Source organism: Abramis brama, assembly GCF_963993115.1.
Source record: "Abramis brama genome assembly, chromosome: 5".
Classification (NCBI taxonomy): domain Eukaryota; kingdom Metazoa; phylum Chordata; class Actinopteri; order Cypriniformes; family Leuciscidae; genus Abramis; species Abramis brama.
Genome location: NC_139967.1, coordinates 18,712,077 through 18,739,780, shown reverse-complemented (window position 1 = coordinate 18,739,780; position 27,704 = coordinate 18,712,077). Strand labels below are relative to the sequence as shown.

General features: G+C 38.2%; 1 protein-coding gene across 2 annotated transcripts; it reads left to right on the top strand.

Moving 5' to 3' along the window:
• Positions 1 to 303: 303 nt before the first annotated feature.
• spns3 (SPNS lysolipid transporter 3, sphingosine-1-phosphate (putative)) lies at positions 304 to 15,862 on the top strand. 2 transcript variants are annotated; one of them, XM_084114460.1, is made up of 13 exons: positions 304 to 461; positions 1,924 to 2,173; positions 2,265 to 2,330; positions 7,564 to 7,700; positions 8,672 to 8,823; positions 10,830 to 10,896; positions 11,515 to 11,657; positions 11,944 to 12,096; positions 12,493 to 12,682; positions 13,434 to 13,499; positions 13,781 to 13,879; positions 14,256 to 14,427; positions 15,628 to 15,862. In XM_084114460.1, exons 2-13 carry the CDS (start codon positions 1,966 to 1,968, stop codon positions 15,669 to 15,671), a joined length of 1,497 nt encoding a protein of 498 aa, XP_083970586.1. In that variant the 5' UTR covers positions 304 to 461; positions 1,924 to 1,965; the 3' UTR covers positions 15,672 to 15,862. The 2 variants fall into 2 exon arrangements, with proteins under 2 accessions (XP_083970586.1, XP_083970587.1); XM_084114461.1 differs by lacking the exons at positions 304 to 461; positions 1,924 to 2,173; positions 2,265 to 2,330 and adding exons at positions 4,106 to 5,006; positions 5,098 to 5,163.
• The last annotated feature ends 11,842 nt before the right edge of the window (positions 15,863 to 27,704 follow it).

Sequence of the window (27,704 nt, the reverse complement as noted above, 5' to 3'; positions counted from 1 at the left end):
AAAACAAGGGTCATAAACTTCACTCAGTTGAGTAGATGAGGTTTCCTTTTAAAGAATTCCCATGGTGTTTATTTTCTGGCAGCTCTTTTATCAGACCTTTGTCCTGATGTTCAGACTTCAGAGCAAGAGCGTTCATGTGAAACATAATGCCAAAAGCCCTGCAGATCTGGGAGATCAGTGTAAAGCAGAAAGCATGAAGGGAGCATGGAGATGAAAATCTACTGGTTTGTGGTCTATACTGCAACACAAGGAGGAACTGTTCTGCTGCCTGTGACCTAAAAAAAGGGGGTAGGGCTTGATTCTAACTTGATAACCCTGTAGTATGCTGTATAATGCCTTTCTGTTTCTACAAGTGACATCTCAACGAACACAGCAAACAACGAAAGAGAAAAGAAAAAAGGCCAGCAAAAAAGAAAGATGGATTAGAGCAGCACTGGACATTGGAGCACATAGACTGAAGTGTAAGTAACTTAAATGATTGAATTTGCTTAAGTTGCTTAAATTATTGAAATTGTCAAATGATCTTTTCATAAAATGTTCAATTTGCATTTTTTTAACAAAATAATAAATAAAATATGTGAACCTTTTTAACTGAAATTAGCATAGCCTCAATGTCCAAATGACTGGTTGTAGGCTGAACAATCATATGGCATTGTCCTGTGGTGGTCATACACATCTAATCACCACAACAGTGGCATTGTTGCCAGTCCGCTAAGGAACTGAGTTCTGACCTGAACTCATGATACCCATTTGGAAGTATCATCTGTTCAGACTATCACTAAAAGAGAGGTTTAATCTGCTAAATCTTCCTTCAAGCACAATAAAACATAATTACTTTAGGTAAAAAGATAATATTGGCCATATATTATGATTATTAGGCAGAAGATGCACTTCCTGTGGCAAATGTGAGGCCATAATTAGGACTGCTGCATCTAAAATAACATCAGCTTGTGGGTTGAGTTGGTGACAAGACAGCTTGCCGTGTGCAACTAAGATCACAACCAACTTTGAGATAAGTTCCGGTCTACATATTCCATTCTCACAAAAATGTAGGTCTCTTCTGTAATACAGAAAACCAAGTCAGATGTATTACAACAGTATATTATTAAAAGGACAAATTTGTGAGATTAATGAAATGACAAGTAGGTAATTCTATATCAACAGAAATGTTGTGGCAGCCCTTTTAACATGATGCTTTGTTTCGTATTTGTGCAGCATATTATAAGAGAATACACTAGAAAACAGGTAAATAATTAATTGTCAATTGAAATTTTCCCATTTGTTTTTACATGTCAAATCATGACCTAAAAGCACATTTTTACCATTACCCATTATAACTCTTAATTAATTCATTTATCAAGGTCTTGGTTTGAGAGTTCCTGGCCCATGTATTATTGAAGTCCTGCTTAAAGTGATGTCACTGTGCTTATTTTTCATTAGCAAATTCTGCTTTGCCTAAATTTGACTGACCACACAATGGTCGCAAGCTAATAGGTTAGCGACACTTTTTTTAATTTTTTTTTAATGAGTATAAATAGCATCATTGGGCATAAACATCCTCCAAACACTTGAATCTACAAAGCTTTTGGCATTTAATTATCTTTTTTGCACAAAATAAGTTAAGATTTCCTAATCCAGCAAAACTAAACCAAATTATTTGATAAAGCACTGTTGGGTGTTTATTTCCATATGAGGCATTTGTCACCAGCCTTGTTCATTGATTGCGACTACATGCTTTTCCTTGCTGCCATGGTTACTTCAATCTTAAAACATTGTCCAATGCCCTGGAATCACATGGAAGCCATGTGAGTTTTATGCCACAGTTCACAAATCATTAATCAGTATAAGAGAGCTTGAAAACCACAATGTTTTGGCACCTTTACCATCTGTGAAGTGCTTAAAAGTAATTTTTTCTTCTTACAGAGGCAAAAAAGTCTTTCGGTAGCGATAGAGTCAGAGAGCACTATGGCCTCCAACCAACACAGACCAAAAGCCCGCTTGAGCCTCCGCTCAAACACGACTGTACGTTATGGTTCCATGAGCTCTGAGCAACCAGATAGTGACGCACCCTCTGTTCAAATAACCTCCATTTCTCAGAGACGCTCCTACATCGCAGTTGCAGTGCTCTGCTACATCAATCTCCTCAACTATATGGACCGTTATACTATAGCAGGTGAGCACACTATACCAAAGCCACAGCAAGTGTGATGGTTCACAGAATGTCACTAGAAATAGCGACAGATGTTGTTCTGATTCTGTTCCAGGTGTGCTGCTTAGCATCCAGAATTACTTCAAAATCTCTGACAGCACTTCAGGTCTCCTACAGACAGGTATCAGTTTTAATTTGTAGCACATTGCACTGACAAAACAGTAAGAATGAAGACAACATTGCAGAACATGATTTTACAAGAGTATGTCCTTGTTGGAGATGAACTAATAGGTCTTTTACTGTCATTTTGTAAGTTAGTAACAAGCCTGGTATTAAGCAAAACACAAGTAGATATGTTCAAATTTGTTGTGGAGTTTGCATTACTTGAAAGCACCAATCATTCTAAATGATCTAATCTGACGCTGATCTGGTTTGCAGTTTCATGCTTACTCAATCTCTGTCTGCTATAATATCCAAACTGTTAGTTGGTTGATTATTCTGAGTACTGACAGTCATTAAAATAATGTGAAACACATTAAAATCCAATGTGAAAACCTGTTAAATAAAAACCTGAAGTAAAATGTTGACATTTGCACTCGCAGACAATAGTCACAAACCTGTATTCTGAATCTGAAGCTGCAGACAAGTAGTCACCAATGTATAAAATGCCATTCACAGAAATACAATGACATACACAAACTTGTAATATATATTTGCATTTAATCTTACATTCACATTCGCAGTACAACCTCAATTAGGCACTTGCAACTTCTCAAATCTGTCACTGCAATTTCAAATTTCGCGCCTTGACTTTTGCTACTCTTTTCGCGATATATTACGTGCAAAACTAACTTCAGATTCAGAACACAGGTTTGTGACTATTGTCTGTGAGTGCAAATTTCAACATTCAACTTCAGATTTTTATTTTACAGGTTTTCACATTGGAGCTGTGAGTGTAAATGTTTTTTACTTGAGTTTTGCTACTCTTTTACCTTCATAGCAAAGTAACCTGCGCATGCGCCGCGACCAATCGCGCTCGGAATCGGACTGCAGCAAACCGTGCTCAATGTGAAAACGCCTAGTTCTGTGTGACTCAGGGTATGTTTACACGACAACTTTTTTGTTTGAGTTTTCAGCGTAGGCGCGTACAGACGACACCGTTGTCAAAACGATCCCCATTTACACGGATCTGTGAAAATGAATAAAAACCTGTATTCTGCTGCCAGGCCATTAGATGGCACTGAAACACTATAGACTGAACACGTAATAGGCATGTGCATGACGTCATCTTTTTCAGAGATTTGCGTTTTTGTTGTTTACACAGAGACCGTTTTCAAAAACTTCCACTTTGAAATCCGTTTTCAAAAGTTTGCGTTTTCAGGCACCGCTGTTTTCGTGTAAATTAACAGCCAAAACGCATAAAAAGTTTTACGTTTTTTTAATTGAAAACTATGTCATGTAAACAGCCCCCTAGTTTCCTAGCGTGTGCCACTTTGTTCCCTTGACTAATTATCCCATTCACCTGTTGTCCAATTAACTAACTCATTAGTTCCTCTGTGTATTTAAGTCCTGTCTTCATTTGGTTCTTTGTTCCACGTCACCTAAGTTACGTGGTTGTCAAATCAGTTTCCTGAGTGTTCCTGTGGATTTTTGAATTAAAGGCTAGGCTATCTGTATTATATTCTCCTGTGTCAGGAGCTTCCTTGTTATAGCCCCACCATGTGGTGTTTTTTTTTTTTTTGCAACCTTTTTCTTTTTTCCCCTCCCTCCATCACCATGGTTCTTCCTGCAGCAGTTCACATGTTATGCCTGGAGCAGAGGGACTGCTCCTTGGAGTCTCACACCAGGGATTTTTTTGGAATTGGTGTGCCAGGTCCAGGGCACACCTCCCAGGGAGCGGTCCTTATGACAACTTCGCCACACTTGTGGAGTGGGTGCTAGGGAACAACTTTTCACCGCTCACCATCTGCCCTGCGGAGGACGATATCAGCCCCACTCAAGACCCAGAGCCCAGTCAGCCTGCACCCCGCTGGACAGGACGGATGCCTGTGCCCACCACAGTCACAGAGCCAGATCCTGCCACAGACAACAAGCCAGACCAGTTTTAGCAATACCCCACCCCTGAGCCTTAGCCCAACGACACGTCTGACCAGGCGCATGAGCTGCCAACAACACCAGTCCCCAAGGGAGTTCTTGTGGAATTCGAGGGCATGGAATTGAGTCCCGCCCACACTTCCACCACTGATTGTAAGCTTCCACTGGCCTCTGACTTAAATTGGATTGGATTTGGTAGATTGTATTCCTCTAAATCTCCCTTCACCACTGGTTCTGCCCAGCCCTGAGTCTCCTGTTTCTCCACTGGTGGTACTATAACTTCTATAATCTGTTATGTTTTAGTTATGTTCCTGTTTGTCTGTGTGACCTAGTTTCCTAGTGTGTGCCAGTTTGTTCCCTTAATTAATTATTCCATTCACCTGTTGTCCAGTTAATTAACTCATTAGTTCCTCTTTGTATTTAAGTCCTGTCTTCATTCAGTTCTTTGTTCTGTGTCGTCTAAGTTACGTGGTTGTCAAATCTGTGTCCTGAGTGTTCCTGTGGATTACTTTGTTAGTTTGTATTTTCTCCTGCGTCGTGCACTTCCTTGTTACAGCCACAAAGTGACAGAACACCGAACCGAAAAAGTCATTTTTTTGCGTCGTTTTTTTTTCTTTCTTTTTTTCCCTTCCTTCCATCACCATGGAACTTTCTGCATCCTCCTTTCAAACAACCTCCATTTCTCGGAGATGCTCCTACATCACAGTTGCAGTGCTCTGCTACATCAATCTCCTCAACTATATGGACCGTTATACTATAGCAGGTGAGCACACTATACCAAAGCCACAGCAAGTGTGATGGTTCACAGAATGTCACTAGAAATAGCGACAGATGTTGTTCTGATTCTGATCCAGGTGTGCTGCTTAGCATCCAGAATTACTTCAGAATCTCTGACAGCACTTCAGGTCTCCTACAGACAGGTATCAGTTTTAATTTGTAGCACATTGCACTGACAGAACAGTAAAAAGGAAGAGAACATTGCAGAACTTGATTTTACAAGAGTACATCCTTGTTGGAGATGAACTAATAGGTCTTTTACTGTTATTTTGTAAGTTAGTAACAAGCTAGTAACAAGTCTAGTATTAAGCAAAACACAAGTAGATACATTCAGTCTAGAACAATGGAGTTTGCATTACTTGAAAGCACCAATAATTCTAAATGATCTAATCTGACGCTGATCTGGTTTGCAGTTTCATGCTTACTCAATCTCTGTCTGCTCTAATATCCAAACTGTTAGATGGTTGATTTATTCTGCGCATTCATTAAAATAATACACAATTTACTTCATGGATTTGCATAATCCATACACAACACCATGTTACAGCTGTTGTTGTAGCCTTGACAAAGTTGTGGAAAATCTGATGACATGTAGTGAAAAAAATGAAATGTCCAGTGAAAAAAGAATTGGACTTTATTTAAAAGTTTGGACTTTATTTATTTTTATTTTATTTTTAGAAAGAAATTAATACTTTTATGCGGCAAAAATGCATTAAATTAATCAAAAGTGTCAGTAAAGAAATGTATAATGTTAAAAAAGATTTCTGTTTCAAATAAATACTGTTATATATATATATATATATATATATATATATATATATATATATATATATATTAATTTTGATTTATTTTTTTACTTTGTTCGTCAAAGAATCCTGAGTAAGTATAAAAGTATCACGATTTCCACAAATATAAATATTAGGCAGTAACTGTTTTTCAACATTGATAATAATATGAAATGTTCCGTTTACCTGTTGATTTTTGGGCGGCTCTGGCTGTGTTGGTGGCTATAGCAGTAAGATCTCAGGGAGCATCCTATCTCCTGTTTCTTTCCGCTCCATCTGTCTATTCAATTGTGGATGGTAGCCGGATGTTAAACTCACTGACACACCTAGGAGATGGAAGAATGCCCTACTTACTCTGGAGATGAACTGAGGTCCAAATCAAGACAATGTCTGCAGGTAAGCTGTAATTGCGAAACACGTAAGTGAACAGGGCCTCAACAGTTACTATAGCCGATGGTAATCCTGTAAGGGGGATGAGGCGGCAGGCTTTGGAGAAATGCGATCCACGACCACCAGGATACAGGTAAATGATTCAGAGGAAGTGATGAAATCCACTCCTATTTGCATCAGGGTTTGAGAGGAATGGGCAGTAGTTGGAGTTTTCCTTCAGGAAGATAGCGTGGTAACTTGGAGATGGCGTGATACAGCCTTGGACAAAGAGGTTGACTTCCTGAGACATGCCTGGCCACTAATAGGCCTAATGGCTGCAGATGAGCAAGAGTGTTTGTTGATTGACTGGATGACCGGACCCCTGGGAAGAGTGCACAGAGTCCATGAGGGACAGTCAAATTATGACAGCTGGAACCGGTAACTCTTACCATAACGAGCACATCAGGTGTTATATCATAAGAAGAATGGCATCTACGCTAATATTATCCAGCCAGATCTGGGCCGTATCAAGATCAGATGAAGGACCTGCACCTAGACACAACCACAACGCAGCCCTGAAGTGTCATCAGAGATCAAACCAGACTATCTCCTGCGAAGGCTTCATCGACAGGACAATATTTTTCTCTACAAAAGTTTTTTTCCTCTGTACAGATGAAAACTTTATCAAAATGATTCCCGCAGAAACTAAAAACGCTGTATTATGCGTGCCAGACAAGTAATTGCCGATGTCACTTTGTAAAGAAAGACTACACGCCCACGTAAATACTCATTCAAAGGCACCTGCTTATAGAATAAACACATAATACGCATGTGCATGCATCACTGTTTTCACAGATTCACGAATATAGTTAAAATGGTAAAGTTTTCAAAAACTAGCACTTTATAGTACTTTTTATGGTATAGAAACCTATTTCAAAGTTTGCGTTCTCAGATCACCAAACGCTGTTGTCGTGTAAATGAATGGCATAACGCATTAAGTTTTCTGTTTTCAGTTGAAAACGATGTCGTGTAAGCGGCCCCTAAGTTAATAACTAATGATTTCTACAATGGAAATTAATCAATTAAAAACTTACTTAAGCTGGACAATGACTTTCTTCTAGAGCTGCTGTACAGCCAAAACAATCATTGTTACATTATTTTCATATCACTGTAAAACTGCTTTGAAACAATCTGTACTGTAAAAAGCACTAGTCCTACATAAATTAAGGTGACTTGACTAGTCAAAAGCACATTTTTCTTGCTTTTAGCCCCATTGTACCCTATTCTCCTGCGTCTTGTGCTTACTTGTTACAGCCATACTGTGAAAATCCCAAACTTTCAATGGTATAGTGTATCTTTGCCATCAACCCTATGTTAACATATGTACAGTTTTTATCTGTAGTTTTATGTTGTTGGCGCCAGTTTTTGGTTACCTTGGAGATCGCTATGACAGGAAGCTTCTCATGATTGCTGGGTTGATTGTGTGGATTGTCACATCACTGGGCAGCTCTTTCGTCAAAGACACGGTATAGTACAAAGTCTTTTTGGGGAATTCCGAGGTTTCAGTGTAATCTTTGTGAAGTCGTACAACCCTAATAATGTGTAATTGTTTCATTTTGTACGTGTACTTTTGAACAATGTCTTTATTTTACTATATTTAAAGCTGCAGTCCGTAACTTTTTGGGGTTAAAAATTATCCAAAATAAATTGAGCAAATGCATAACTAGCCAGTGTTCAAAACTATCTGCTTGCCTTAGCTTGATTCAAAATGGTAAGCTTGTAATAATGTTTTTAATTCCAGTGGTACTGGTGGATTTCCGTGGGAAATTCGAGCATCTTTGCGTCATTACGTCACATCTGTACACATAAAGGTGTCTCGGCTAGTAGGCTATATTGCGTGTGAGGATGTTGGAGGTGGAGATTTATAGCCTTTTTTTCACAGCACTTGATCTAATTAAACTTATCAATTTGATGAGGCGGATCCAGAAATGTTCAAACGACAATCACCAGTGACAACAAAAGGTTCACCCGTTGTAAAATGCAAAGGCTTTAGAGTGGCTACAGAAAAAAAAAGAGACTGCAACCGGGCCCATGTGAAAACAAGGATAAATATCGGAAAGTCATTAAATGTTGTCATGCAGTGCTGATGTTGTTAACATTAACAATTTGAGAACAAAGTATAATTTGCACAGTTTGACGTGATATGATAATCGATCATTATATTTAATCAGCGCGATTTACTGCAGTGCTTTTTTCCCCTTAGTTGGTCAGAACAGCCGCACATTCTCCTTAAAACATTGGATTCATCCACACCGTGCCGTGCCGAGGCACAACCCACATTAAGTTGATAATTCCACGAATAACTACAATTGCAGATTTCAAACAGAGATGGCGACAAAGAAGAAAAACTACGGATTGCAGCTTTAACAGTTAAAATAGAAGAGAACAGAATTTTATCTTATTTTAAGTTATAGATCTGTCTTGATTCTCACCACAGCACTTCTGGATTCTGGTCCTGACGAGGGCCTTGGTTGGGACAGGAGAGGCCAGTTACTCCACCATAGCTCCTACTATCATTGGTGACTTGTTCACTGGCAACCAAAGAACTCTCATGATCTCCTTCTTCTATATCTTCATACCGGTCGGAAGGTGAAGGTCTTACTAAACTATATTTAAAGGAGAACTCCGGTCAATTTTAACACTGAGCTAATTTTTTTGTAAATTTGGAGTGCTGTCAGTACAGAGAACAACGACAAAAATCGGTGTTGCCTACACCGTGTTATCCTCTTTTTAAAATTTGCACCCTGTTGACTTCAATGGGGCAAGTTTTAAACCTGCTTTTAGCCTCTTAACATCCTTGATGTGTCATTACAAGTGCACAGCCAATGTGAGTGATTCCTTCAGAGTGAACACGGTGAATCTGACTGCAGTAGATGTGAAAGATATGAATAAAAATGAAGTTAATTCGGCCAGTGCTCATACCTGTATTTCTTTCCTGTTTTCGGTCGAAGTCCACAGTAGTCGATTGTCGAGTTCTCCACTGTTGCTTAGTTACATATGATCACGCGCGTGAACTCGACAATCGACATATCTTTCACATCTACTGCAGTCAGATTCACCGTGTTTACTCTGAAGGAATCACTCACAATAGCTGGGCACTTGTAATGACATCAAGGATGTTAAGAGGCTAAAAGCAGGTTTAAAACTTGCCCCATTGAAGTCAACAGGGTGCAAATTTTAAAAAGAGGATAACACGGTGTAGGCAACACCGATTTTTGTCGTTGTTCTCTGTACTGACAGCACTCCAAATTTACAAAAAAATGACCGGAGTTCTCCTTTAAGAAAGATAAATATACTCTGATCTGGAGAAGTTATATAATAATCATGTATATCACAATTTATACAATGGTGTTGTTTTGGTCCTAGAATTTCATTGGCTGAGAGGCAGTCTAAAAGTGCATATATACAGACTTTTAACCATTTGTATGACCACGGCTGCGTTTCCCAAAAGCATTGCCAGCCTAAGTTGATCGTAGAGACCATTGATGGCAATGGTCCTATGATCAACTTAGGCTTAAGATACAGCCCAGGTCAGAGCAAACTCTGCTCTTCAGCCGATTCTAAAGATTTCATTGGTCATGTAAATCACAGTGCTTTTTGCCTATACACTGTTAAAACAAATACTAACCCCTAACCCTACCCTACACCCTAACTGTCACCAAAGAAATTGGGTGCAGGGTGGGATTTATTTTGGGAAAATTAATCATGCTTTGCTTGTCTGTGTTTGCATGCTCCAGACTTACTGTCAGTCTGTCCTTTAGTAGTGGAGATGCAGTGATTCTTTCTGCAGGTTACATCTTTATGCCGGTAGGGATGACAAGTGACTGTCTTTATGAGTGTGTCATCGACTCATTTATTCAAATGATTAATTCAAAAACGGATTCATTCAGGAGCGAAACAACGGTCTCATTGAGTCATTCAGTCAACTAATTTGTTTGAAGTACTGATTAATTCAGAAACTGTTGAGACTCATTTAAGAAAAAATAACCATTACACTGCAAAGTAAGAAAGAAATGACAGTAATTTACGCCTCACAAGGAAAAACAGTCCATTTTATAATGGTTACTTTTCTGAAATAAGACAATCCTCATTGAGGTATGTTGCAGACAAATGTGAACTCTGAAGGGCGCAGCCATGAGGCACAGAGATAATTCTGTTGTGGTTTGTTTAGAACAAGCCTCTTGTTTCTTAAACTGTTGTATAAAATCACTACTCCGGCAGAGATGGCCAGCATTGTGGAAAGTTACTTTTAAAAGTAATGTGTTACAATATTATGTTACTCCCTTAAAAACTAACTGATTGCAATGCTTAATTACTTTTAAGTAATGTGTTAAATAACTTTTGAGTTACTTTTTGTCACCTGGGCCGGGCTTGCTTGGTGTGTTTTTTTATTTTTTTATTTTTTTTTATAACTTAACTTTAATTACTTGGAAAAGTACTCTGATTACATAACTCAAATATTTGTAATTCTTTACCCCTAACACTTGTGTGGGATTCTTATATATACAATACAATGTTTCCTACATGTTGACAAGACTTTTGTTGAATCCTTTTACTCTTTCTGACGGAATGTGTTCTTTTAAATTGTCATTTAGTGGTCTAGGATATATAATGGGAGCAACTATAGCTAATGCAACAGGGGATTGGCGTTGGGCCCTGAGGGTAAGAGAATATATATATTTTGTAAATGTATATGGAGAGAGAAAATATTGTGCAGAAGCTATGTTAACTTTACCTTGTTAGATTTAATAATCTGTTAATCTGTTAATTCAGTCAACTGAAATGTAGCCAGCTATAAAATAGGCTCTGTATTGCATTATATTTTAAGGGTCTAATTGGATTTCCTTCCTTGGACTCCTAAATTGCATATCTGTTCTATATTCAAGCTAAAAATGTTTCCAGTTTCCAGTTTAAAGTGGAACAGTTTTAACCAGTTTATATGCTCTGTTCTCAGTAAAACAAGGGTCTTAAACAGGGGGTCCAAAGCAGTATTGCAGAGAGTCTGGCAATTATTTGGTCTCAAACTGGACAAAATTAAATGTATTAAACAAAATTGCAATATTAAGTTAACTTAAACCAAAGTTGAAGATGTTTTGTTGTCTTTCCATCATTGAAATGCATTAAGTAAAAATATAATTTTAACAAGATTATGTCCATCAGTAATGATTATTTTAGTGGCTTTTGCTATGTATTATATGGTTATAATATAATCAAGACAATTACCTTCCACATTTATAAAAGAAAGTTGAGCATATTGTTTGAGTGTTTCTTCTGATATAGTTCAGTCCTGCTCTGGGAGGACTGGGCCTGCTGCTCCTTGTGTTTCTGATTCCCAATCCTCCTCGTGGAGCCTCGGACACCCAGGGAGGAGCAGCTTTGGAAAGTACCTCTTACGTTGAGGACATCAAGTACCTCTGGAAGAAGTAAGTCACATTGTAAAGACCCACGTTACATTAAATGTTCATGCTGTTCAAATCGGCATGTGCTCATAACAATCTTCAAAGCTTTTTTTTTAATTGTATAAAAAAATTAAAAATTAACTTTAGTTTAAAAAAAGGGGAGCGGCTTCAAATATTGTATTGGACAATGGAGGCCTTTCAGGTCAAAAAGGTTGAGAACCACTGCTCTAAGGGTTTTCGCTTATTAAAGGTTGTTGCAAATATTACTTTTTTTTTCTTTATTGTGTTTGGTTCTGTGCCTTCCTTACAGTCGGAGTTTTGTCTGGTCTTCTCTTGGCGTGACTGCCATGGCTTTTGTCACAGGGGCTCTGGCCTTCTGGACCCCCACCTTTCTGTCTCGTGCACAGGTTACACAGGGTCTCAGGCCACCTTGCAGTGAAGAGCCCTGTAACCCATTAGACAGGTACAGCAAGTTTCTTGATGCTTTTTGACTTGATATAATTGAACAGACCTTAAAGGAAAACAGTGAGGTTAGCAGTAGACTAGTAAAAGTGAGATTAGCCAAAGATTGATTAAACAGCAGAGACTTCCTCTGTGATAGTGTTCATATCTGCTTGTTCTTTGCTTATATAGCACATGCGGTTTACTGCAGCTGTTTTTGCTCTCGCAATCCTGTCAATATATCTGATTCAGTATGTTTCTCAGCCATTTGTACCTCCACACTGAGTTGAGAGTATTTATCAGTTTGACTAGTCAGACTGATCTGGTAGGTCCTATGAGGAATAAAACACAGAGAATGTTCTGAAACTGAGGCCAAAATTGAATAATATCACACTGTTTCTCCCTTCTCTTGTGAAAGTTACATTTTTGGAGCAATCACAGTGGTGACCGGGGTCGTGGGAGTGTTTCTGGGCACCTACATGTCAAAGAAGCTGAGAGATAGATTTCCGAATGCAGACCCTCTCATCTGTGCTTTTGGCATGCTCAGTTCCTCCCCCTGCTTTTTCTTTGCCATCATCCTGGCAGGCACCAGCATCCCGGCCTCTTACGTAAGCAAAGCTCAGCCACGTTTCTGCGTTTGGCTGGATTATTGTGTGATTCAGTATTTGTGTTAATATTAAAAGAATAGTTCTCAAACCTGTATGACTTTCTTTTTTTGTGGGGAAAACAACAGAAGAGCATTTAAAGATTGTTTAAACTGTTTTATCCTTAAAATGTAAGTTGTATGGCCAGAAATAATCCTGGACCCCACTGACTTTGAATATACATACAAAAAAAAAAAAAAAAAAAACTTGACATCTTGAACGTGATTTATGAGGACATTTCCTGAGTCCTCGTATTTCAAATGGCTTTAAAACATACTAAGCAGTGTTTTATTAAAAATGTAAAAATGCAGAATGTTTCCTGTGATGGATAGGGGCAGTGTAAGGGGATAGAATATACAGTTTGTCCAGTTTAAAAACCATTACGCCTATGGAATGGCCTCACAAATCACATAAACAAAGCTCTGTGTGTGTGTGTGTGTGTGTGCGCGCGCGTCTTCCACAGAAGAAAGCCATACAGGTTTGGAACATGTGGGTTAGGAAATGACAGAATACAAATTTTGGGGTGATTATTAGATTAAATTGCTGATAAATGTTGTGTGTAAAAGGGCATCTTTTAAATTAACTAACCTGGACATAGATTGAGTACATACAGAACAACACAGATTATTTGCTGTTATGCCACAGTGTGGCCACCAGGTTGCGATATGCTCTCTAAATATACTGTATGTTTCTTATGTTTGTGCCATTTTTACAGACATTCATTGCAATTGGAGAGTTGTTGCTTTCCCTCAACTGGGCTCTTCTGGCAGACATTCTGCTGGTGAGGTTTACACTTCTCAATACAACATAAAAAAAGTGCAGAAATGGGGGGAAAAAAACTATTTTAAATTAGCACAGGGTGACAAGCATGTGAAAAACAAGTGATTCAATAAAGCTAATAGCATAAAAGTAAAATGCCATTGCGCTTAAATTTAGAAACGTTGAGAACAGGGATGTATTGTTTAATTATTTGTAGTATTGTTTCCAGTGTGTGATTAGATTAAATTGCTGAAATGTTGTGTGTAAAAGGCATCTTTTAAATGTTATTCATATTATTTTTAGTATGTTGTCGTGCCTACTAGAAGAGCTACAGCCGAGGCCTTACAGATTATGGTCTGTCATCTTTTTGGAGATGCGGGAAGTCCATACCTTATTGGTGCGGTAAGCATATTTTAATCCACAATACTTTCACATTAAATAGCAGTAGGGTCAAAGGCTATGCTGTCACTATCCAGAAGTGCTATAGAACACATTGCACTACTGGATACAAAATTGCTCCTTGTGAAACCATAATTATTTTGCCATAATTACAATGGCTTTTTTACAGTGTAGTAGTGCTATCGAAACGATTAATCACGATTAATTGCATAGCATATACTGTACTAATATATATGTGTGTGTGTGTGTGTGTGTGTAAATATATATATATATATAATATATATAATATATATAATATATATTAAATAAATAAATAAATAAATAAATAGACAGCTATTTAAAAGACAAAATGACTTATCTTTTTGTGTGTTTTGTTCAGATCTCAGATGCTCTGCTTAAGTATAAGCCAGACTCTCTCAGCTGGAAATTCCATAGACTGGAATATAGCTTTCTTCTGTGTCCCTTCATTGGGGTCTTGGGAGGCCTGTTTTTCCTGATGACCTCTCTGTATATCAAAGAGGACAGGAAAGCAGCAGAACTGCTCACCTCAGGTAATGACAGGCTATTGTAATTACAGACTGTCCAAACTGTCTGTCTTCTTGGTGCCTTCAGATAATGATTGATGTTCGTGGACATGATCAGCCAATTCGATTTTACAAATAAATAAATATAAAGCGTTTAATGAATGCAAGACACATCCAGTAGTTGGCAGATAAAAAAAATAATAAAAAAATAACATAAAATAAAAACAGTAACAATATTAAGTAAAAAAAGGGACATTAAAATAGCCAATTAAAATGACTGATTAATTGGAAACAAAAGCTGGTATGTCAAGCTATTAAATGATTAAATGTATAAAAAGTTTATGTAAATGTAAAAAATAAATTGTAATTTTAGTTCACAAGCTTTGCTGTTGCCATTGCATGTTTATTCTAAACACACCTAATGGCCTCTATTAGCTAACACTTGGCACAGATAATATGATATCCTAAAAGTATAAAAGATTACACCGTGACCAAATCTGTGCCGAAACGTGTTGGATTTTTACACAAGGCTCAAAGTTGAGTATAGGACAAAGGCCTTTTTTTTTCTTCTTTTTTTTTAATCCTGACAAACACAATGCTTATTGAGCGGCAAATCAGTATGATTAGAATAATTTATGACGAAAAATAAATTACATTTTTTAAATGTATCAAAATGGAAAATGGTTATTTTAAAGTGTGATACTATTTCACAATATTACTGTTTTCACTGTATTTTTGTTCAAATAAATGCAGTATTGGTGAGCACAAGAAACTTCTTTCAAAAAAATGTAAGAATCTTAAGGACCCCAAACTTTTGAACCGTAGTGTAAAAGGTATACATTTGCATAATCTGAATTTTTCCTTAATTATTTTATGGCACTGATGCTTTGTTTTAAGCTTACAAATAAAATGTTCTGTTTATTTTAAGATTTTGAGTATTACCATGTATTCTCTTATATCTATAAAGAAAGTAAAACTACTAGCAGTAAACAGATGTAAGTGAGATTAACCAGTGATGCGTTAAACACTGTTCATATCGGCACAATCCAATATTTCTGTTTTACTCCGGGCCGAACTCTTATAATATCAGTCCAAAGAACCCGTTTTAAAATGAGAAAAGCTGTCATATTTTATGCAGTCTTGAAGCTGGTTTTGGATGTTACTCCATAGCGGTACCATAAATGCATGTATTTGAATAATTTTCTTTCCTTTCTGTCTTCAATTCAGGACAGGCTCCTGCACCACCAGAGACATCCACAGAGTCACTGTGACCTTTTACACACCGACCAAGACCTTGGATGAGCTTTGCTCCAAGCAAGCACTTGTAAATGAGACATGGACATATTTTAGAAACTTTCAAATGACAATGAGCATGCGTTGTGACAGGATACGAGTAATGTACAAGTTTACATCACTAAAACACTGGACTGGCATCTTACTGAGAAAAACAAACAAACAAACACATTAGGATGCTTTTTTTATGTTTGAAACATTTTTTAATTAGTCATGACTCATTAGTCATGAGTTACTCATGCGAGTAACTTATTGTCTTGCTTACATATTTTCCATAAGGGAAATTAAACTGCCTGCTATGATTTTTGCCATTTTCATCCATTTATGCTAAACAAAATAATGTTGACAGACAAAGCTCAACATATGTACTTGTCATTAGAAGCTTTCGGCCTGCTTTATTCTCTCGGCAGCTGTGTGCTACTAATGAGAGCCTCAGGGGAACAAGGGGAGAGAACATCCCCTCCTGGAGTAAAACTTAAAGCTTGAAATACTGTATTTGCCAAATTAGTCCTGAGACTGGAACATTTTTAGTAAAATAATAGGCTATTTAAATGTCATTATTTTATTGTACTTTTAATTTTTTTTGGGGGGGGGGGTTTGTATTATTTTATTTTTTTTACAAAAAAAGCTTTTAAATAAATGTATATGCTTTTATTTTTATGTTTTGGCTGCAATTTAATTTCCATAAATTCTGTCATACCTTTAAGCAACAGTAGGTGGCAGAATATACTCATGTTTAAATCACCAGCGCTTGTTGACTGCAAAACATTCATGACCTGAACAGATGGAGTATTACTAAGCCAAACCATGAATCCTTTATTCAACCATTATCAAAATGTAAGATAGAAGTAGCAATTAAAACCCTGAATTGTTCGATTTGGCCACTTACACCCAATAAATATTAAGTAAACATCAGAATTTAAGAGCAAAATATATTAAAAGAATGGGTTGCCAACTTTTTTTCTTTTTTTTTTTTACAATAAAAAACACATCTTGTGAAAATCTTTTGTAATTTTGTAAACAAGGTTGCACACAAAATAATGTAGGTCACAGCTAAATGTTTTTTGTGCTTATAATAAACTTGCACTGTGAACAATTTTATGATCAATAAGTTATGGCAACATATGCTTTTACATTGCTTTAACTCGTCAAAATAAGTTAAGCAGTTTTCAGTTATACAAGATTCATAATTTTTTACAGTCAGTTTAATCTAATTTAAGTTGAAATGACTTATACATCCAAGTTGATTGTACTTAATTTAATTATTTTACAGTGAGTTTACTATAATGAATTGGATTTCAGTGGAAGTTCGATACCTCTGAGGTGGGGTAGGATAAAAAACTAAAATCTTGTTTTTAAAGGGGGAATCAGCGATTTGATACATTTCATGCTAGGTGAATGTAATGTTAGATAACAGTTTATCAAACATCTAATATATGACATACCAAAAATAATAATAAATAAATAAAAACATGGTATTTATGCCAAGAGACACCAAAGTGCACTATGTGGCATTACTGTTGAACCTGCGGTAATTGCCTTGGTGGTCATAAGAGATAGGCTTAGGACATAAAGGTATAATTGAAAATCTATTCCAGTTATTAGCAAAGTCCTTAATTGTGTGTTAAGCAGTTTCATGAGCTACCTGTACAAGGCTTATTGTGTAATTTGATACAGTCAGGAATGTTCATTTATTGATTATTGCTTTAGTGGTACTGAAAACCTGGTGCAGATGTGTAATAAGAAGCATCAAGTCTACATGAACCTCAGCACTTATGTCCCTTATGGGTTAGGGTTAGGAAACAAACCATAAGACCAATCCTATTTATGTCTCAGTGTGTGCATCTGTCTATTTGATGCCTGTAAGACACTGCCTATTTTGAAAAAGGGAGCTGTCAATCATCCAGCTAAACCAGTGTCATTTCCTCATCGTCACTTCTAATGGCATGTTACACATGAACACACATGCAAACAAGCAACAAGCAAACCACAGAAACCATAATATATATATATATATATATATATATATATATATATATATATATATATATATATATATATTAAAAAATGCACATACACAAACACAGACCTCCAAAGATAAACTGAGACACTTGCTACAGTTACGCGGTCATCTTGATTTCCCAGGGAAAGCAAGAACTGATAAGAATGTAAATGTGTACCTTGAAATGCAAATGCACATTTTGTCATCACTTATACAAATAGACCTGGGGTGCGTTTCCCGAAAGCATCGTTGGCCAACTATGGTCGCAAGTTCATCGCAATGTCCATTGAACTCTATTGGTAACGAGGGAACTTGCGACCATAGTTGGCTAACGATGCTTTCGGGAAACGCACCCCTGAATAGTAAAAGCTCACTCCTAGGGTTTAAAATTAGTCGTGAGCTTAATAGATGTTAAGATAATGTAACATTGCTGTTTGACAGTATTGAAAGGACAGATAATACTGTTTTCCATTTAGCCAGTAGTCCAGTGCACACCCTTTCAAATACTTTCCTCAAAACACTGAACTTAAACTCGGAGTGCTATTGACCACATAAGGTCAAGGTAATTCATTTAGAGTCATTGCCGCTCATTTGTTTGCCTTTGGCTAGAATCCATTTCCTTTACCCTGTTTTGTTCTTCTCATCCGCACTCTTGTTTTTCTGACCTTGTGTTTGGAATTTTTAAACCTTTCTAGTGACAATCTTCATTCTTCAGCTTCTGTGGAATAGGAGGTGCATAACCACACTGAGAAAACATGGCCACACATTCATAGACACAAACGCATACATACCTGAAAAACATTCCATTCGGGGTAATACTTTGACCCGCAATCAGGACACAATAGGTATTGTGCGGCCTCCCTTTATCTGAGCAGTTGTGTGTTTCCCCTGATCGCCTGCTGAACCTGGCAGGAAGCTGTCACAATGGCTAATAAATTTACAGGGCGATCAATGAGAAGCATTATGGTGTGTGTGTGTGTGTGAGAGAGAGAGAGAGAGACAGAGAGAGAGAGAAAGAGAGAGAGAGAGAGAGAGAGAGAGAGAGAGAGAGAGAGAGAGAGAGAGAGGGGGGGGGGGGGGGTTAATTTGGGCCTGGTGTGCATTTCATAACCATAAATAAGAGGCACACAGTGTGAGCACACACAATACCCTATGCACAAACAGACTTATAATTCCATAAACAGTAAATTATTGTTGTGCTGATCTGGACCAATATAAAAGAACAAAGCGCCTTACAGTAACTCTCTGGGTTAACAAGGGATATGCTATATTTCCCTTTGTAATTTGCTGTGCTTTTTTAAAAAATGCCCTTAGCTTTGCGTAATATGTAGAATTATGATGATGCTTTTTGTCTTTATAACTCAAGTTCTGCTTTACAGTGCTGTAATTATTGTTGAATTGCATGTTGCTGTGCTGCTCTAAGCTATGCATCTTCATACTCAGTCATACCTGTGCTAAGTATAACGTTGAATAACTAAATAAAAGATCATGATGTTTTTCAATAAGCTTGCCCATATAGTCTTTTCCGCTTTTCCATTAATGTGCTACTTTTTCCAACAAGTAGCGGTGCACGACCAATACATCGCTGTTTTGTCTGAGCTGAGGGAATAAAACACGCTCATCTCATCTCTCTTGCTCGCTTTCTCCATAACTCATAGCATTATCAACAGCGATTTATTATCAGAGACATACGAGTGAATTGGATGGTTCCTCTCTTTCTTATATGCACACCTGGAAAGTTTAATACACAGATTCAACTCCCTGCACTGCAGGGCCTATGTTTTGTATGTTTGTGTGTATGTGTGTGTGTGTGTGTGTGTACTGTATATAGCCTACATAATTACTGTATATTATTTTAAAGGACCTTCCCCAGCTCTGGGACATAGGCCTACATTCACTATTTGTCTCATACCAGCTACTATTCAGCCAGATGGCACAAGATGAAAGACTTCTTATCAGTGTCTCTCGTGTCAGGGAGCAAGAGCCACTCCCTGTCTTATCACCCTCGTCCGGAGGGGTCCATGACATCACTGAGGGCCCCTACACGCAATTGATTACTAATGTGTCTTCATAATACTGACTCATCACACTGTCTGTCAGTTCAGACCACAGAGCATGAATGGAGTTATGCCAATGCCAATTTCAGTATCTATTTTTATAACTTGTGTAAATCGTACAGGCCACACACATGAAAACTGTGTATTCCCCTGACAAATGCAATAAAAAGGAGTATAAACTGAAATGGTCAACATGAAATGAAAACTGACTTTATTTATTTTTTAAATACACATTCGACTCATTGGTGCTATGGTGCAAAAAAAAGTCTCCTTTTATTGCTTTATAGGTACTATATGTGAATAATCCAGTCAGTGTAATAAATTCAGTGTTTTGTAGTGAGTTATTTTTTACCTCTCCCGCATGTATGTGTTTCTCTTCTGCTACTCTAGGACCTGTTGTGAATGTGTTGATTGGGTTGCTTACATTCTGCTAATGAACTGCAGAACACTAATACTCCTGCCAGGATTCACGTAAGCGTGCTGGTCTCAGATCAGCCCTCAGCACATGAATTCCTATTAACACTGCAATAAGGCAGCTTAGAAAACTGTTCTCAGAACATAGAGTTTTTCTTGTTTACTTCACAGATTTGCTTTGACAAAATATGCAAAGGAAATCGCAACATTTTGGGGTAGCCTATACTGTTTAATTATGTTTTGTTTTGATTAAGAATTTACAGATACTGTGGAAAAATGGGTTATAAAACATACTGTATGCGAGGAAGGAATATATCTTCATTTATTATTAAAAATAATGAATGTCAAAATGACAATCAGTAAGTTTACAGACACGAAACATTTAATTTTGATATGGACATCGTTGAAAATAATGATAACCTAATGATAATGATAAATGGGTTATTCATTAAAGAAACTGCTCATAATAGTCATTTGTTCGAAGAATCGTTCATTTTGATGTAATTTTGTTTACGGTCAATGGCTCTGCAGAGTCAGTAAAATGATCCGAACTTCCCATTAGTACGTGTTTTTATATTGCATCACATTCAGTACAGGCTGCGAATTCGCACCAACAACCAACATTTGATAAAAACAAATGTTTATTTATTTCTTTTATTTTTTCAATAATAGTTCAGCACTGCCAAAAAGCAGTACAGGAAACACTGGGAAAAAATAATTGTTTACCTCGAAACCAGGACTCTCTTAACATAAGCTGAGCCCCCTCTTATACTGCACCGCACGAGGTGCTGCCTTCGATACACTTTATGATTTGCTAACAACTGCTTTGTGAGACAAATTAATGTACAATTAATTTACGTTGTGTGAACATGGCATCTTGTTGCTTTTTTTTTAAAAAGGAACATGCCGACCTTTTGGGACTTATTCACCATATCCCCCAGAGTTAGATAAGTCCATACATACCCTTTTCATCTCCGTGCGTGCCGTAACTCTGTCTGACGCACCCACCGCTATAGCCTAGCTTAGCAAAAAGTCTGTAGGTAAACGGCTCCTGCTAGCATACTGTTCCGTTTACTGAGCCGTTTACCTCCAGTCTTTTTGCTAAGCTAGGCTAGCGGTGGGTGCGTCAGACAGAGTTACGGCACGCACGGAGATGAAAAAGGTATGTATGGACTTATCTAACTCTGGGGGATACGGTGAATAAGCTAAAGTCCCAAAAAGTCGGTGTGTTCGTATAAGCTGTCAGTATTCAGTTTTTCATATGCCAGTCTTTAACAAAATAAAAAAAGCTGAAAACCCAAAAGAATGAGACCAAAACTGAGGTCAGTCTCTTAATCACACAGTATATCTGTGGTGTGTCTTCTCCCATGTATTTAGCATTCCTGCATGCAAGTCGTATTTCTCTTTTCTGTGTTTCCCTTCTCTTTCCCTCTGTTTCTGCCACCATCCAGAAAGCAAACACACAAACGCAGGAGGGTAATTACAAAGGACTCAGCGACTAAAAATATTGACCACAACTGCACTGCTAAGAGATGCGTTGAGATCTGGTTACACTGGGCCCTCTTTCCATAACTAACTGCATGGCTCTAGATGTTTGCTGAAGTGTCCACTACATTTGCAGAAGTGTGCACTACAGAGGCTGAGTTGATGCTGAAATCATTTATGCTGAACTGACTGACTAATTTTTAAATCAGTATTTGCAGTGAGAGAATACATGCACTCACACACACTGCTGGCATGTGTGCATCTAGAAACATCCTCTCCCAAACACACAAAACACTCCCTGAGTGCACACACACTTTCATAGCCTTATCGATCATCCCCCATTTTGTTCGTCTAAGGGATTATGACTTCAAATAGCTCCCTTCAGTGCCTCTACTAGAGACCATGAAAAAAACTGCAAGAGGAAGATATAGAGAGGCATTATAAAGGAATGCTTGTCGCAGTATCTGTCAGTCAGTCTATCTAATAAGTCTCTGTTTATCTATCTATCTATCTATCTATCTATCTATCTATCTGTCTGTCTGTCTGTCTGTCTGTCTGTCTGTCCGTCCGTCCGTCCGTCCGTCCGTCCATGGTTGATTGCAATATGGAGGTAGACATCAGAATTCAGCACAGTGACTGTGCGTGTGATTGTGGCAGACTCTGAGACTGGAGCGGGGTTAGAGGAGGACAGTCAAGGTGTCTCTGTCTACAAACGCAGGCTGAAGCAGTCTGGAAGCAATGTTGAACACATTACCATGACTGAGCAAGACTCGTCTAGGATGGAGATGCTTAATACATTATTAAACTCACTGATAAAAGACTCTCTCTATTCCTGTCATCTATGTATCTCTCTCCCTTCTTCTGCAGGCTAAATTTAGTGTCTTTGTTCCAGTACAAAATGTGAATACTCCAGATGGGAGTCTGGGGAGAGAGTTGTCAGATCTAATATATCGAAACTAAGAAGCTTTGCAGCAAAGAAAACAGTGTTTGTCAATGTTTGCATATTTTTCATGCGTCTGTGTTTATGGCAGAGTGTGTCTGTAGCAAGTAAGAGATAATCAAATGCAAAAAAACAAACAAAAAAAGCCAGTACTCAGTATAAACAAATTTTGTGGTGCACTACACTGTCCTGGATGTGTTTGTCATCATGTAAGTAGGTATTTCAGTTCAACATGCAAGGGCTCTTATATACATTACTGTTACAGTTTTTATCGATTGCTTAAACACATTTCTTGAAACTATGCCTCGTATTCTCAAAACAGTAAACACAAATCCATAACGTCTCACCCAGTTCCCCAAACATCTTATTTTCAGGTCAAAATGAAGCTCTACACTCAAAACCATTCACTCTTGCTGAAAAACCAAACTTTGCCCTCAGACAGGACACATAAGCCCTCAAAATCACACAAACTACAACAGTCTAACACACTGGTGCAATAAATTCAAAACAACATTTTCAAAACTGGTAAGTTATGTTGCTTGTGGTTCCCCCATCACAAACCTTTTCACATGATGAACACAAAAGACACAACCAGTGGATACATTGGCACATTTTTATTCATTCATGTACTACACAGTACAACACACACAAAAAAATTATATATTTTTTTTACTCTCTCCTCTAATTTTTTTTATTTACTTAGTTTTTTTCAATTGTTTACACGCAATTTTGAAAACCGGGTTGTTTTTTTCAAAATATAATCACAATTATCCAAACACCACACTCAGTTTGCATAATTCCTAGATTGTTTGCAAAATTACACACTTCAGTCAAAACATACACACTTCAGTCAAAACATATACACATATTTGTGAAAATGCTATTAGTTTTCATTTAACCAACACAGTCCTCAATGATCAGACACTATTGCAGCCAGTTTCACACTGCTGTGATAAATAAAAAACACATTTGTAAAAAAAATAATTTTAGGAAATAGCATGTGCTAGATTTTTGGCCAGACATTGTTATGTAAGGGATAATTTAGATGAAAAAATAAATAAAAATAGTGACAAACCCACAACATTCTTCATGATTAGTTTGAGATATAGGGAGAATGTACACACATAGGCCTACTATAAACTTACCAAGCACTGCACAACACTGATGCTGCAGACTGAATATTTCAAGTATTTATTTCAATACTTACAGTATTTCTTACCATCAGTTACAGTAATCAACCAACAATGAAATCAATGAAACAAATAAAATCTGTAGGCAAATAAAAATTACTGCATGAAGTAGGCTACATACACTTTGACTCTGAAGAAAAACTACTGTAAAAGCAACAAGAATACTGTAACTATTCATCATCTCTCCGTCTGGCTGGATCAGGCCATAAGATTTCATCCACATCACAGGCTATGGGCCCTATCTTGCACCCAGCGCAAATGACTTTGTTCACCGACGCATGTTTCATTCCTATTTTGCACCCGCGCAAAGCGCGCTTTTCCCTCCACAGAAGCACGTTGCTAAACTAGGGAATGAACTTGCGCTCCCTGGGCGGTTCAGCGCAAAAAAGGAGGCGTGTTCCGGCGCAAACAATCCCTGGTGCTATTTTACTGTTCCATAAAACAATTGCGCCACTGGCCAGAAAAAACCTAGTCTAAAGTCAGTGGCGCGTTGCGCGTTGTTCATTATGCTATTTTAAGGGCGCATGCTTGACCATAATGTATTCACCTTATTTTCGAACGCGGAAGTAAATATGGGTCCAGTTTCCGGTTTTTGTGCGGCACTTCCGTTTCCTCGCTTCTCTGGGCTAACTAACGATATCGATTGCGAAGGATTATGCAGAGTTGACAGCAAAATGTTACACATGGCCTTAGCAGATGAATACAACAAAGAACTAAAGCCCCGCCTCACCCAGGTCGGGTACCGGACCTAGTTGAAAACACTCGTGCATCTAGCTGGCAGATTGCCAAAACTTCGCCGGCGCCTTCAGCACCGCCCTAAACACGGTCGAGCCAACGCTGGACTAAGTTAATATATCTATGGAGGTAGGCTATTTTGTCATGTCAAATGTATTAATAATGTCATCAGAATGCAACCAAAGCACATGATAGCAATAAGTAGATGGCTATAAATAATTATAAATCATACAAAATAAATGCCATGATCATGCCATGATGACTAGATTTTATACAGGGGTTACTATATTTTGTTTCTCCTTGGAGTTTTTATTCAGACTTCGTAGCCCAGCCACTTTTCTGGTATCGGGTGGTCTTCTGTAGGTCTTGTGTTCACGAAATGAAAAAAAAAAAAACATACGGTTCTTCAAATTGGCTGCGTGGCATGTCCGTTATTTCGGCTCCCATGTTAACAGGTTATTTAGAGCTTGCACTGCTTGCGTGACGCGCGCGTCTCAGGGAAAACGCGTGCATGCTAGAAATAGAATCGACGCCTATTCTTCACGCGACACGCAAGCGTTTTGGAAGCGTTTCGGAAGCATTTCCGAAGCATTTCCAGGCAAAATAGAATAGGAAAATATGTTTGTATGTCATTTTGATATGAATACATATTAATAAATGACATTTTGATGTTTGAATTTAGGTTTTAACATAAATGCAGATATAAATGTAAAAAAAAAAAATATGATCGATTTTCAAATATTGCACCTGTCAATACAGAACGAAATATTCTGTAGCCTATTTTGCCGTCAATACTGCCGACGTTGTCTTTGCTGCTATATATTTATGTTTAACATTAAGTGCCTTCCACAACTCTCTCCCCATATGTCGAATATATCACCAATGAGGCTTATCATGTCACCTAGCAGCAGCAACGCTGCGTCAGACACGTTTCTGGTGTGCAAAGACATAGAAAACGCCACGCAACAGAAACGCCACGCAGCCAGTGTGTCGCCGGTCGTAGGGCGCCTGATTATTAAAATGTCAATGATTTCGATGATTAAAACACTCCTGCTCCAAGTAAATCTTTCTTTTGTGCCAGTTATTATGACAACCTCTAACTGCACAAACAATCCCGGTCTTCCTCGAAGCCATAACGATGAGTTAGTTGTTACGAACAACGCTCGCCAGTGACCGGAAGTGCCTGACCGGAAGTCTCGCACAAAATACCGTCAACTGGCTGCGTCCGTATTTCCGTTAAAAATAAGGTGAATAGCGTGCACAACGCGCATACACTTTGATTCTCCAATCTACACAGAAGCAGCAGTTTTCATTTTTGCGAATCATATTATTACAAACGATAGATAGATAGATAGATAGATAGATAGATAGATAGATAGATCTAGCTTACACATTTACCCACATTATTATATACCTGTTTAACCGAAGATAATTTGGGTGTGTTTCTCCATCCCCAATGTCACTTCTCTCTCTTTTACGGCCGTGGCGAGAACGTCGGTCTCCTCGGATGTGAAGCGCTCCTGGCGCGCGCCTGGCAAATCCGCCGTTATAATAGCAAATACGCCAAGGAAAAAGCGCGCCTGCTCTTAAAGGGAATGTGAGATGACGCTCTGATTGGTTTATTTCACGTTACGCCCAAACCACACCTATGAATAATGAAGCTACTTCAGACCAACCCATTTTAGATTTGCGCCTGGCGCAAGAGTCATTTATCCCGCCGGTATAATAGCAACAGCGCCAAGACCCGCCCACAAAGTTACTTGCGCTTTGCGTTTTGACACTTGTGTTTCAGATCGTTAAAATAGGGCCCTATGTCTTCAATGGCATAAGTCCTTCCCTACCTCTTCCTCTACCTCCTTCTCCTCTTCCTCTATCTCCTTCTTCTCCTCTTCCTCTACCTCCTTCTCCTCTTCCTCTACCTAGGCCTCTTCCTCTATCTCCTTCTTCTCCTCTTCCTCTACCTGGGCCTCTTCCTCTACCTCCTTCTCCTCTTCCTCTACCTCCTTCTCCTCTTCCTCTACCTCCTTCATCTCCTCTTTGAGCTCCCCCTCTCATTCTCACTCTTCTTCTTTTTCTTCTAGCTCCTTCCATTTTTGTTGAAGACAGGTGAACTCACCTGCTGCCTTTTATAGCACACCTGAGTGCTGCGTTTTCAAATTAGCACATGTGTGCTTCCACACCTGGTGGTTGTGTTTATCCAATTCGTTCATTAGTGTTGTCATTGGCAATCCGGGGCTTTGTAATGACAAGGAAGTAACCTCACAATCCTTAACTGTGTCTAAGGTGTGAAAATGTGTGTAGAGTTTTACAAATCACTGTGTGTAATGTTTTGCAAAAAGGGTGAAGCAGACATTGTGTGTAATGTTGTGCAAATCTGTGGAGGTGTTTTGCTGCTTGGAGTAGAATTTTGCAAATTGTGTGGAAATTTGTATTTTAGTGTGTAAACAATCGTAAAAAACTGTAAGATGTGTGTGACCATCATATGACAGTAAAAGAGCACACACAAACCTTATTCTAATATGGAATTGTATTGGAATGGTAAGAGTGTTGGTACGTGACAGGAGGGCCTCCACTCAAGGAGACAATATGATGAACAAGTCTAAGAATGTTCCACATATGGTTGAAATACCATCATTGGCCTAGAAAGATAACATTCTGGGAGTCAAGACTATAAAGGAGAAAGGATGCCCTCCCTTCACTGTCACACTCTGCAGCCACTCTGTGTGACTGTACGACTACTGGCCTTTTCTTGCAAGAAAATAAACCTCATCAAAGACTATTGGAAATGTTTGTATCTTATTCATTGATAGAATTTTGTTTGCCACCACACCTCCCTGAAGGTTCTCGAGGCGACGGTAAAGCGACTCAAATTTGGCCTTACTCGTAGCCCAGCCTCCCTCAGAGTCATACCATTGACAAAGACATGGGCAACTAGAGTGGCTTGAATTTCATCTGAGACTGCTTGTCTTCTTGCCCTTGCCCTTCCTCCTCCTCCTTCTTATCCCTCCTCGATCTCTTCCTTCATGTCTTTCTGGATCCATTGTTCCAAAACTCAATAAACTGATTTGGGCCCTTTATCTATCTATTGAAGGATCTGATTGATGTGTGTTAAATTTTGACTCCTAGTGTTTCCACTTGGGTAATTGTGTGCTAACTGAGCTGAAGCTGTGCTGACCTGAGTGAACAAT

Bases quoted from the DNA above. Each gene is read 5' to 3' on its own strand.
- spns3 (XM_084114460.1), top strand. From the start codon at position 1,966: ATGGCCTCCAACCAACACAGACCAAAAGCCCGCTTGAGCCTCCGCTCA. The intron at 7,701-8,671 runs GTATAGTACAAA...TTCTCACCACAG, and splicing joins GCTCTTTCGTCAAAGACACG to CACTTCTGGATTCTGGTCCT. The intron at 10,897-11,514 runs GTAAGAGAATAT...CTTCTGATATAG, and splicing joins ATTGGCGTTGGGCCCTGAGG to TTCAGTCCTGCTCTGGGAGG.